This window comes from Benincasa hispida, chromosome 9, assembly GCF_027475165.1.
Source record: "Benincasa hispida cultivar pf3 chromosome 9, pf3_genome.v1.1, whole genome shotgun sequence".
NCBI classification, from domain to species: domain Eukaryota; kingdom Viridiplantae; phylum Streptophyta; class Magnoliopsida; order Cucurbitales; family Cucurbitaceae; genus Benincasa; species Benincasa hispida.
Genome location: NC_143486.1, coordinates 53171412 through 53185605, shown reverse-complemented (window position 1 = coordinate 53185605; position 14194 = coordinate 53171412). Strand labels below are relative to the sequence as shown.

General features: G+C 29.1%; 1 protein-coding gene across 2 annotated transcripts; it reads right to left on the bottom strand.

Annotated features, from left to right (window-relative positions):
• Positions 1-4601: 4601 nt before the first annotated feature.
• AAP7 (amino acid permease 7) lies at positions 4602-13842 on the bottom strand. 2 transcript variants are annotated; one of them, XM_090317024.1, is made up of 7 exons: positions 13493-13842; positions 13133-13372; positions 11176-11269; positions 10271-10497; positions 8287-8420; positions 6986-7213; positions 4602-5042 (listed from the first exon to the last, which is right to left on the bottom strand). In XM_090317024.1, exons 1-7 carry the CDS (start codon positions 13596-13598, stop codon positions 4638-4640), a joined length of 1434 nt encoding a protein of 477 aa, XP_090173150.1. In that variant the 5' UTR covers positions 13599-13842; the 3' UTR covers positions 4602-4637. The 2 variants fall into 2 exon arrangements, with proteins under 2 accessions (XP_090173150.1, XP_090173151.1); XM_090317025.1 differs by lacking the exon at positions 13493-13842 and having other exon boundaries at positions 11176-11299; positions 13133-13272.
• Between the last annotated feature and the right edge of the window lie 352 nt (positions 13843-14194).

Genomic DNA, 14194 nt, shown 5'->3' with positions numbered 1-14194 from the left:
CCTTAGGTTGCACCACATATATATAGTCTCATCTAAATGTCCATGTAAGAAGGCAGTCTTGACATCTAGCTGGTCTAATTCTAGGTTAGTCCGAGCAACCAATTACAATAGAAGTTTGATAGAGGTTTATTTAAACATTGGTAAAAATATCTCTGTGTAATCAATGCCCTCTCTGTGTAAAGTCTTTAGCCACAAGTCTGGTCTTAGATCTAGGTGTTTGGACTTCGGGAATGCATCATCGTACAAGCCCACGACCCGAGCAAAGAAAGATAATATTCATCGATCCAAGTCTTACCCCTGAAATGACAGTTATATTGAGTCGGCGCTGTTGAGCCAACCCTCACCTATGCAAATCTAAGAGCAATCTCGAATAAATAAAAGTTCATAGTTAGCTTAAGATTAAAGTTAAGTTACCTAGGTCATTGCTTTGAAATAGTCAGTCTTAAACAGTAAACAACATTATAAAGTAAGAGTGACTCATTTCGTGGTTCGATCTTGTATAAACTCTTTTGCACAAGGACACCCCCACTCCTCATGTCCAACATGAACGAATTAGGATCACTTCGTTTGTAGTACTTTACAACTCCTTGTAATAACTATAGAGCATTCCGTATCCAATAGTGTTACCAAAATAAGGTACCCAACCTTATCCATGTACTATAGATCACTTTGACTATTTACTCGAACCTGATCCACCTTTATGTCTCCACTTAAAGTTCAAGTACTCATTCAATAGTCAAGGGACTTTTAGGTTAATTGGATTTCTATTTAAGTAATAGATCTATTCAATAACACATTTATTGAATTTTCAAAATAAGCTCCATTGTTTACATACCACGAGTTTTAGGACATAAAATCCGATAGGAGAGCGTGCAACGTTGCAGCGTGCTTAACCTGAGCGTCAAGAAAGCGTCACAACACTTGCCCCCAACACTTGGTTGCCCGTGCGGAGGAGGGTTGTCTGTCAAACTACGTAGTGTTGCAACGCTACCATTTTGCCTTCAAGCATTGGACTTGAGCGTTGGAACGGTGGCATTGTTCCATCTTCAGAGCTATGCAACACTAGGGAGAGCATTACCGCGTTGCCCTGCACTTGAGCCTACTTCCTTCAAGCTATGAGCGAGCATTGGGCTTAAGCTTTGGAGGATTGTTGGAATGCTTGACAGGGCAGAGAGCTTTAATGAGTTGGTCTTCTTTCGTCCTTTGTTCAAATGGGCTTCTTTCTTGGTCATCTTAACGTCTTTTTGTCCTGGATGCTTCATTTGAATGCTTGTACACTCGAGTCCTACAAAGCAATCGAATTAAACATATTAAGCAGCTTAACAACCCCGAGTTAAGTAGAGGAAAATAGCATGTTTCCAGTGCTATCACTAGGCTTCTGATCAATTGTCACACCCTCTTTTAGCTTGTAGATTCACTTGAATGCTATTGACTTGCATATTTTAGAAAGAGGAGCTAGGGTTCAAGTGTCATTCATAGTTAGTGATTTCATCTCCCCACTCATTACTTCTAATGTAGCCTAGGAGATAAAAGAAGAGAAATCTCCAATAATAAAATTAAAGTTTTTATTATGAATCAAAAGTGGCCAATACAAGAAGACAATCTCTCTATTTATAGAGATGTGGAAAGGGAACCAATCCTAATCCTAATTAATCAAAGAAACCAATCATAATCCTAATTAGTCAAAGAAACTAATCCTAATCCTAACAAACCAAGGAAACTAATCCTACTCCTAATCAATCATGGAAACTAATCCCAATCCTAATCAATTAAGGATTTGACCAAAATACCCTAATTTATCCTAATCCTGCTACATTATTCTATCCCTAAAAAAAAAAACTCTTCTTCAAGTTTTAAAACAAAATTGAAGATAAAAATAAAAAAGTAAACCACTCAAACGGACACATCTCTAAACACCAGGCACCAATAACAACCATTTTTTTTACGAACCACGTTAATATATCGAATATATGATTCTTAAAAGGGAAAATTATTTCCATCAATACTTTCATCAATGAGCCCAAGAATAAAAAATACTTTGTTGTTAAATTATATGTGGACTCCTTAAGGAATAGAGGAAAAACATTTTCAATTTTCTTTTACTTAGGTTGCCCAAGAGTATCTTTTTCTTCCACATTTAAAGAATTCACATCCTCCCAGTATTTCCTCTAATATAACCTTGATCTTGGTTGTTCTTAAACGATTCTTGGTAAATCTTGGACATTTTTTGTATAACATAGGTGGTGTTGATTCTCTTGTTGTATTTCTTGGTGGTCAAGGCTAACTTCCACTCTATTCTCTTGCGGTGGAGGTAATTGTGGTTGGTTGTGTGGCTCAGTTAATTGATCTGACCAATTAGATACATTCTTTGCAGTGGCTTCATCTTCTTAACACCTCCATCGTTGATTTCATCAATTAATAGTTCCTCATCATCTGGTTCGAATGTATTAGTCCCATCGACTTTTTATTCTTCCAACACAAGCTCCTCTTCGATCTTTCTACCTTTCTTAATCAACCCGTCTTCAATTGATTTTTTTCTTTTGTTCTACTCCATTCATTTTTTTTTCGTAATTTCACAACCCATTTGGATGAGTTATTGATCTTCTTGATTGACTAAATGTGATTCTTGATGGTTTCTTGAAAAATCTTGAAGATTATAATTACGCCTTTCTTGAATTTTTTTCCAAAAGAATCCAAATTTCATTCATTCTCTTTCGAAGGTCCTCTTGATATATGTTTTTATTTGAATATTTTTGTTTTCTTGAAAATGTTTCGACCTCTAAATTTGTGTTGGAATGATTCATAGGTATTCTTTGATGTTGATGATAATAATTTCTTTCACACTTTGAATCATCTAACTTCCATTTCTTACATTGATTTCTTTCACACTCTGAATCATCTAACTTCCAATTCTTACATCGATTTCTTAAGAAACTGGATTGATTGGATCATCAGACTCTTTGTTGATAATGTCGCATTGTTATTCCATTCCAAACTACATTAGAATCTTCATCGGAATCGCTAGAATCACTATAATCAAATTTCAAATGTGGATAATGATAGGTTCTTTGAGAAAATTGTGCATGGAGGGAATTATTATGTTGGAATTCTTCTTCTGAATCATTTGATTAAAAATTCCAACACAGCTTTTGGGAGGAAATTTGACTTTCTTGCCTATAACAACTGCTATATTTTGTCTTTTCGTCTTACTTGATCAGTAATAGTCCATTATTACAAACTCTTGAAAAAAAACTCGATATCTTCTTCCTTTCTTAAAATTTAAAGGGTTCCTCTTATATAGATGTGGACTGTTCAACAATGAACACAACTCACGAAGCTCCCTCTTGCGATCGACGTCGCTAAGAGTTTTTCGGTCTTCCACCGGCGGCAGCCAACATTGACCCAGACGGATGCTCTGAAACCAAATTGATGTAGCTTAGGAGATAAAAGAAAAGAAATCTCCAATAATAAAATCAAAGTCTTTATTATGAATCAAAAGTTGTCAATACAAGAAGACAATCTCTCTATTTATAGAGAATTGGAAAGCAAACTAATCCTACTCCTAATTAATCAAAGAAACTAATCCTACTCCTAATTAATCAAAGAAACTAATCCTACTCCTAATTAGTCAAAGAAACTAATCTTAATCCTAATAAACCAAGGAAATTAATCTTAATTCTAATCAATCATGGAAACTAATCCCAATCCTAATCAATTAAGGATTTGACCATAATACCCTAATTTATCATAATCCTACTACATTAACTTCTATCCAACTTCTAGCTTCAGGGTAACTCATTGTCTCATTAAAAGTAGTTGACTCTTGGTCACTTGGGACCACAATAGTATTCAAAACTAGGTTCATATAGATAGTCTTAGTATACCTACCTGAAGGAACAATTGCCCTTCTTTGTCTATCCATAGCTAATAAGTATTAGCTCAAATCAGGTTGAGCTTCAACATTTTCAACTTGCTCACCTATGGTATCCTTTTTCTCATTTGAATCACCATGAGGGTTGTCTTGTGTAGGTGAATTTTTAGGATTCTTCATCTCAATTCTAGTGGTAAGGTTCTTAGGAATTTCAACAATCACTTCTTCCCTCTGCATAAACATTTCTTTCTGTCTAAAAATAATATATCTGCTGATCATAAATCTCTTTTCAATAGGGTGACACATTTTTTTCCTATTATTTGATGGCTCTAAAATTACCTTTGAAAACAAAGGTTAATCATTTAAATATAATACTTTGAATTAAATTAAATCACTTAGTATGGAACCAATTATATTAACATGGTTTATAACGCTTTTACAAAACTAATTATAACTAAATAATTTAGCTTAAAATACTTATTCTAAAAGTTAATACCAAAAATGCCCTAAAATAATTGAAAAACAATTGATTCTATTGAAATCATTTTTAACGAATCACTTATTAATAAATTAATATCATTAAAATCATTCTCAAACACATCTTTACTCAATTACGATAAAGAAAGAAAAAAATAGACTACTATATATATATTGAACCACAAATTAAATTATATATATTTTCTCATAATTAACAACCTTAGAAACACAATGAAAGGAAAAAAAAAAAAAAGAGAAAAACAAAAGTATTCTCTTATTCTCAATTACTTTAGCTAAACTTAGTACTAATGATTCTTTCAAGTGAGCCAATACATCCCATAACAGTGACAAGAAAACAAACAAAACTAAGAACCCTAAAAGCAATCCATGTCCTTGTCCAAGCCCTAATTTTCCTTTGCTTGAAGAACATTTCAAGAGGAAAATAAATGGCAAAAGGCCAAAAGTTCAAAGCCCCAATCAACCCCAAAACTTGGTTGAAGTAAGGGAAAAGCACAGCACAATAAGTGGTTGATAAAACAAAGGCTGTTCTGAAACACAGCCTGAAGGGATGTAGTTTAAAGGCAGGCAACATTGGGAGTTTGATGGATGATTGTCTGTTCATAAAGACATTATTGTTTGGATAATTCCTTCTTGTCCATCTCTCAACAATTGAGAAAACTGGCTGGCTGTAAATCTGAAAGTTGAGAGGAATTTATATCATTTCTCACAATAAATATGTAAAAGAAAAACCGAAAACCGAGTTATGATAATGATATTGACCTCGTTCGATAATAATTTTGTTTTAGTTAAATTATAAGTTTAGATCTTGAATTTTTAATTTTTTTGTCAAAATGGTAACTTTCCATTTTGTATGTAGTAAATCCATGAAATTCTAACAAGGTCTTGTTTGTTAACTATTTGGTGCTTTTTTTTTTTTTTTTTTTTTTTTTTTAAAATTAAACCTATTATTTCATCCTCATTTTTTACAATGATTTGCATTTTTCTTAACTATAATGGTTGGACTCTTAGCTAAGTTCCAAAAACAAAAACAACTTTTTGAAAGCTATTTTTTTAGTTCACAAGATTTGGCTTTGTTTTCTAAACCACTGCTTAAAAGTAGATAACAAATTAAGACTTAATTTTCGACAATAAAAACAAAAAACAAAATGGTTATTAAATGGGGCCTTAGGGATTTGATTGATGCAATTAGAAGTATTACATGAGAATTTTTCAAACGAAATGTAATGGAGGGGATAAATTGACCCGCTCACAAAAATTCAAAATTTAAATTGATACCATTATTAATTTACGGTTTAAATTAATATAACATCTAAAGTTTTGAGATATAATTATATTGATATTTTCCAAAAATTTACCATCTAACGTAGGAACTGAAAACGAAACTAGTAATCGAATAGGGTGATGGTGCAAGTTGAAATCAACCATACTAATTAGCAACATTGATAGAGAAATTCTTATAAATCAAAAAACAGTCCACCGATTCCGCATCCTTCTAGATTGATTTGAGAAAAAAAATATATTTTTTAAAAAAATCTTTTTTTTATAAATATTTTTTATAAAAATGGTTAAAAAATTCTTCAAAATTATTTTGAGTGGTTGTCAAATACTTCATTTTTTTATCTAAAATGATTAATTTTTTAAATTAAACACTTGAAAATGCATTCTAGATACACTTTTAATTGGTTATTCGAGAAAACTTCAATTTCAACTTTTTTTTAATAGTTTTATATAGAAATTAAATTACAAATTTAGTTAAACAACTTTTGTGCTTGTGTACTTTCAAAATTATTTAATAAATTTTGAACTTGTAATTTTATATTAGATAGGTTAGTGAACTTTAAAAAGTTACCAACATATATTCTTAAACTTTTTTTAAAAAGCCAAAAAAGAAAAAGAAAAAGAAAAATGGAAAGTTGAAAAGAATAAATTAAACGCACTTTCAAGAACTTATTATGCAATGTTTTAATTTTATGTCAATTAAGTTCATATACTTTTAAAATTGTTAAATAGATCCTTAAGATTTCAATTTGTCTAATAGATTTCCTAAAATTTTGAATTTTGTATTTAATAGGTCTTTCAATTTTATCTAGTAAATAATTCTAAAATAATTTAAACCATTTTTGTCATTTTCAAAATCACTCTGAAAAATGCTTTTAATCATATAGAATCAATTTTAATAGTATGAAAATTGTACTTCGAAGTGTAAAAAATAGTGATTAAATATATATTTTACAGTGATTTTGAACATAACAAAAATTTGTTTTTAACCACTTCAAATCACTCTCGAACATTCAAAATTGAAAATTTAGGGATTCATTAGAATAATCTTACATCGTCTAAAAGATCAAATTATAAACTAATATTTCTTTTAAAAAATCGAATATATTAGGAATCTATTAGTTACAAAATGGAAAGTTAATTAAAAATTTATTAGATACAAAATAAAAAATTTACAAACTGATTAGGCATTTTAGTTTGAAAATTAAATACAACATGGATTTTAGCTAACTTGAACTATAAACAAAAACCCAATTTAAATTTTTTGAAATAAGTAAAATTAAAGAGGAAAAAAAAAAAACAAGAACGTTATCAAACGTGAAATAACAGAATACATACCTGATATCCTCCCAACAAATGAAGAACAACACAAGCATTAGCAAAGGCAAGAAGCCAAAAGTGGTGAAAAAAGGCAGGTTCAGTCAAGAGATTTCCAGGAGTGGCATCACCAAAGGCTGCATATCCAAAGGATGCACAACACAAGTAGAACAATGTGGTCACTGAAATGGCTATTGTTGTAGCCTTCTTCATTGTTTGGTTTTCTGGTGGTGGACTCTTCAATGTATCCTAATCAATTCACCAATTCTCCCTTTTTTTTAATTATTTTTTACTTAAAAATAACTCGACTATATATGTTTTGAATTCTATTTGAGATGGTATTAGAATAGGTTGGTTCATGAATTTTTGTTAATATTAATTTCTACTTACATGACTCTTCTTCATATTTCAAGCCCACGAGTGAGGGAGAATATTAGATTTTATATTAAAGTTGTCTTCACTCATCAGCTTAAATTTTTCGGTCGACTTAAGATTCTAGGTAGATCTAGATCTACTAACCTCTTTTGACATGGTTTGTTTAATAGATTTCTGTGGGCATATTAGGATTTTCCTCTCACAAACTTTCTAGATTTCAAGAATTTGGTATAAAAATGGCTATATAGTTTATCCCTTGTCATGGATTATTCTTTAAGTCATTTATTAGATGATGAGCCAAATGGCTTAGTGCTAGTATATTACGGTGTTTCAAGTTTAAAACGGTTTAATAGGCCTCCAAACTTTTAATTTTGTGTCTAAAAGAACACTGTCGTATTAAATATATGTTTTTTCAAATTTACGGGCCTATTAGGGGAACATAAAATTAAATTTTTATCTAATTACACTATGGCTATCTATTTATTATATGTCTAATTGGTTCACATATATATATATTTTAAAAGAACACTTTAAATATAAAAAGAATCTACTAGACGTAAAATTGAAAAGTTCAAAAGAACTATCACACAATAATTTTAAAAAGTTCAAGGACAAATCTATTGAACACAAACTTAAAGCATCCAAATTTAAAGATTAAACTAGCAACTTAACTAATTATTAATGAAATTAGTTTTAATGACAAGTAATGAAATAATACTTTTCATGGAATAAATTAATGAATATAACAAAAGTTAATAGTTCTAAAAACTAAACACACATAATAATGACCATAAAATTAAGTTTAAAGAGTAAAGATTAGATTTAAACCTAGATTTTTCTTCAAATAAAACATGAACATCATCTTAAAAATAAGTACAAAAGCATCTTCTACTTTATAATTAAAAGTTATAGCTTAAATTAAAGGGAAGGAAAGAGGAGATGATGACCTGTATATTGAGAAGAATAAGTGTAAATGGATAAGCAAAAGCAATATCTCCAATAGCTTCAAATGCTATAAATAATTTTTCAGTAAGATTGGCAGCAGGGATTCCTGAAATGTTGCCTTTGATGCTACCATTCTCTGTCAACAATTAAGCTTTTATGAGCCATGAGAGGAAAAAGAGTAATTAATTAACTACACAATTTAAAAGGTTAATAGTATAGATTGGATATCCATTTCATTCACGAAGCTCAACTCGTGAGCGATTAATATTAGTTGGAGAGAAAATAACAATCTAAAGAATTGTTTGAACTCAAGACCTTCTGTTTGATGTCATTTTATTTAAGTCTCAACTATATCAAAAACTTAAATCTCTTCTTTGATATCCATTTAGTTTTTTATTTAAATCGTGTCCTTATTTGCAGCTTCTTTCGATTTGTTAAATGGTTTTTATTTTTTCTTAAGAAAATATTTGAATTTTTAATCAAATTCGAAAAGCAAAGACAAGTTCTTTAAGATCAATTTTTTTAGTTTTAAGATTTTGGGTTGGATTTTTAAAACTTTTGTCAAGATAGATATCTAAAAAAAGAAACTCATTAGTAGAAGTAGTGTTAATATAAGTTTAATTTTTAAAATAAAAAAATTTAAAAATAAAATAGTTATCAAATGAGACATAATTAAATTGATTAATTATAATTATATATTTATTCTAATTTCATATATATAGTGAAATATTTTCGAGGAAATTGGTTTTCAACCACAAAAACACCAATGAATTCAACAATGAGTGAAGAGACAGTTGCAAATATAGACATTAGACCCAAAGTATTAGCAAATATGACATAATATAAAAAAAAAAATTACAAATACGGTCAAATTTAAATAGTCTATTGGTGATAGACCATATTATTGGTAGGAGTCTATCAGTGATAGACCATATCACTGGTAAGAGTCTATCAACGATAGAAGTCTATCGCTGATAGACTTGGCTATATTTGCAATTTTTTTTAAATGATATTATACATTTGGTTATTGTTCTTAAAAATTTTACCAATTACAATTATCCATAAGTGAACATACAGAAAAGAGAAGAAAATATTTCGAAAACAAATCAAAATCAAAATAGTGTACGAAACTAATCATATATTGAGAAACGAGAAAACTACTAAGTATATTATATCAAATGTATTGATTACTTATCTTGTTGTCAATTATTTTGAGATGAAACTCTATATTAATCTAATACGGTTACATAGTTCATGAAGCTCAAATAAGTATTTAGTCCCATAAAGGATCCTGACTCGTGAGATGAAACGTCATGTTTAGCTCGCTTGGTATTAGAGCCCACGAGGTTCAAATGAGTATTTGGTTTCAAAAAACAAAAGACTCCAAAAAGGTAAATACAAAAACAACATCATCTTAAAGGGTAGGATGAGGATCACATATTAGAAAGATAGGGGAGACCTCATAATTCTTATAACATACTCGAGTTATTTCTCTTAAACTATATATGGCAATGTAAATAGTCACATAGTTTCTTATGAGGTTTTGTCTCATGTAAATAGTTTTTGTAAACATCTAAATAAATTAAAAAATGATAGGCATCACTACAACAATTTTGACCGACGTATGACAATATAATATAAACCGTCATCATTTCAGATATCATCAAGATATGATGATGGTTAAACTATAATGAGAGTAAAGAATTGGCATAAAAAAAACTCCATCATCGTAAATATATGATAACAATTAGTTATGATAGACAACTGACATCAATTTCTAATATCAGCACCTATACGATGACATTTAGATATGATGTCAGTTTAAAACCAACATCATATCCATGTCATCATATATTTGTGATGAAAAATTAAAATAAACATGTCTTTAATTCTTTAAATTTTTGGTTTGGACTATTTATCAAATAACTGTATTCATATTGTGCATAGAAAAAAAAAAAGACATAATTGAGGAAACAGAAAGGGTACCTAGAACTTGAGAAAGCCCAAGAACAATGGCAATGGTTGAGTAAGAAAATGACATGATTGTGGCAAAAATGGACAGCCATCCCATGTTGTGCATGTCTGGAATTTGGGACAACATTATTTGGACAGCTCCAAATATTATGGTTTGATAAGAACTGTCCTCTTGTACAGTGCATGAATTGAAAGCTTCATCCCCTTCTCTATGGTAACAAATTAGCTTCTCAATTGCCCTGAAATAAAAACAAAACATCCTCAGAGAAATTCAAACATTTAATATTGGTCCTAAAACTCACTCTTCTTGTTTTGGATTACATGATCATTTGGTTGATTTTCATGTTTGTGTTATCTTTAACGTTTCGTTTGATAATCAATTTGAGTTTCATGTTTGGTCATTGATTTCCATTTTTTTTAGAAAAACAGAAAAACAAATATGTATGATCTTGTTCGATAACCACTTGACTTTTAAAAATTGTATTCGTTTAAGTCACACAATTTCTTTAGAATGATCTTAATCTTTTCTTAAGAAAGCATTTGAATGCTAGGTCAAATTATAAGTCTCACATGATATTTAACAAGATGGAGATGTAATAAAGAGTGTATAAGTTAAGATTTAAATTAATACAATTATTAATTCAAAAATTTATATAACATTCAAAATTTAGGAATATAATTAATATTTTATTGAAAATGCTTAATCATAAATATATGTTTTAAGACTAAAAAAGCGAAAGAATAAGGATGAAATTAAAAAAAAAAAAAAAAAAAAGTCAACAAAAGGGGGAAGAAACCCCAAGAAATTTCTATTAAGTTGACAAACTGAAAAATGTTTAAATAGATAATATTGAAACAATAAGGACCAAATAGAAAAAATACATAGGGACTAAAATGTAAATTAAAACAATTATTACCGAATGCTGCTAGCTGTGGTTATAAGATAGGCAACGTCTGTAAACCAGAAGCTGATCATCACATTCACCGTACATATTTGCTCCCATTTTTCTCCTAAATATATCGTCAAACTTTAGAATTTCACTGGAATTGTTTTCAAATATAAGAAAATGAGTCAATTTATATATAAATATAGCAAAATGTTACCATCTATCAATGATAGAAAATAAAATCACTAATAGACATCTATCAGTATCATACTCCAATATGTCTATAATTATCTATTACTGATAAATTGTGATATTTTTTTATATTTAAATATTTTTCAGCAGTTTTACTAGTTATAATAATCGTCCATTATAATTTTTATTGATTGATTTATTTATTATTATTATTTTTTAAGTTCAAAAAATATGTGGTGGAATTTCAAACCTCAATATTTGAGTTAATAATATACATTTTATGTTGATTGAGCTGGTATTGACGACTTCTTTAATTATCAATTTCATCAAATGTAGACAAAGTACTCCCTTCTTAAATACGTGCTTTCATATTTTTTTTATTAGTATTATTTTTTTAAAAAAATAAAGGTATCTTTTGAAATTATTGAATATAATATTGTAGTTTTTAATGATGAAATTAAAGTTTCTTTATATCGTACCCATGTTTAAGAAAACAAAATTTTAATAATCCACTGTGATAACGACTTTGTTTAATTCAACTAATTTTGTGTTGTTGAAATTTATATTTTATTCCTTCCAATTTTTTAATTAGGAATTTTTTACATTTGTTAAAGGAACAACTGAATTTTTAATCAATTATTTTTAAAAAGAAAATTACTTCAATAAAATTATCTTTTGTGAACATAATGATTATCAAATGGATGGATGAGAAGTAAAATTTCACGAATGGTATGATTTATCGAAAACTTAGATAAAGACGTCAATATGAACATAGCTCGACTAACCTAAAATTTATATTAGCGATCTTGAGATAGATTTGAATCTCCCACTCCAAATATGATAAAAAGAATGGTTAGGATAAAAACTCATAAGTTTTATAAAAGTACATTATTCCCATACCAATCCTCCTGTTTTTTATTCCCTTTTAAGTAGCGAATGTTTTAGTCAACCTTGAATTAATTAAAAGTAATTTTTAAATCTAATCACGTTTGAAAAACTTCTAAAATACTCAAACACCCAATTTCTTTTAAAATTAAATGCTTCGTTAATATATATATATATATATATAAATCAAATAGCCATGACATAGATGTTAAATAAAAAGGGGACAAGAAAATCGTAGAAGTAGCTCTAAATTAGTCAATAATAATGCTTCCATTATCCTCCTACTACTTTGATTTTTTTTTATTTTGAAAAAAGAAAAAAAAAAGTTATTTGACCAAACTTATAAAAGAAGAAGTAACTCCAAATTAATCAATAACAAGGCTCCCATAATCCTCCTATTAATTTAATTGTCTTTTATGAAAAAGAAATGTTAACCAACTTTTAACAAGAAGAAAGAAAGAAAAAAGGTCAGTTTTGCTCAATTGTGAAAGAGTGTTTTCTTAACAAAAATTTAGAGTACAAATCTTTCTATCTCATGTTAATTAATAATCACATATAAAAAAAATATCAAATTATTTATAAAAATAGAAAAAAAAAATACTAATAGACATTAATAAACTTCTATCCGTTTTTATCATTAATAGACATTGATAGACTTCTTTTACTCTCTATCAAATAAAATTAAATATTTATTATTTTATATAAATAATTTTTTTTATTTTTCTATTTTTGAAAATTTTCTTATAAAGAAAAGAATATAGAGAGAAAAAGAGCATGTTTGGAATATATTTTCAAGTGTTTAATTTAAGAAAAAATCATTTTAGAAGAAATTGGAACATTTGACAACCATTCAAAATAATTTTTAAAGTGTGTTTTAAAACGAGACGAAAGAGAAAGTAGGTATACAAACCTAAATACAACTTCACGGCTTGAGGATAGGATTTGATTCTGAAATGTCCAACTTCCGGATCCGGATACCGATAACAATCGCACAAGAGAAACGCCAATACTGAAGTCACCGTGGGAAAAACCACCCCCAACAGCACAGGACCGGCGATCCACCCCAACTGAGCCACACTCCATGGTAGAGACAGCACGCCAGCACCGATCACTCCGGTAATAATATGAGCGATGGCCGTTCTCAAATCCCCTATTTTTTGTTTTATACAAAGAAAACTATCGTAAAGGAAGATGTAAAAAAAAAAAAAAAAAAAAAAAAAAAAAAAAAGCCAAAAACTAAATGGTTGTCCTAAATTTGGATGGTGTTTACCATTTCTCTGAATCAATTGTTCTTCAGCCTGGTCGTGGGAGCACGAAAGGGTTTCGACGATGAACGGCAGGGCTTCGGGTTCTTCACCGTTGTCGACGCCACCCATTTATTGGTGGTGAGCTTTGGACAATTTATTGTATGAGATTTTAGGGACGAAAGGGGAAAGGAGGGAGGATTGAGGGAGTAGAAATTGATTGAATATTATTGGTTGAATTACTTTTGATCATTGTTTTGGTGTAATAAATATGGTACGATTTAACGAAGGACAGAACAAAGGAGGAGGGGAAGACGCAATTAGTTGATTGATTCGATCGATTGATTGATTTTTATTAATTTATTCCTCTTTTATTGGTTAGAGATGCTTGATGGAGGAGATAACAATACAAAATCCTTTTTTTTTTTTTTTTTTTTTTAATATTAAAAAAATAAAAATTGGATAGCTCTAACCTCTTTGCATAATACTATTTTAATAATAATAATAATAATAATAATCTCTCTTCTAAGTCCTCCCACAAACTCTATTTAAAGCCCCTTTTTTTTCTTTGGGTTAAATGGTCATTTTTGTCTTTCAAGTTTATTCGATTTTAATCCGTACATTTCTATTAGCAAATTTTAGTTTTTATATTTTTAATAAATTTTTTAATTTAATCTCCTAAAACTAATTTGGACCTAAATTGATTAAATAATTATAATAATTTTCAT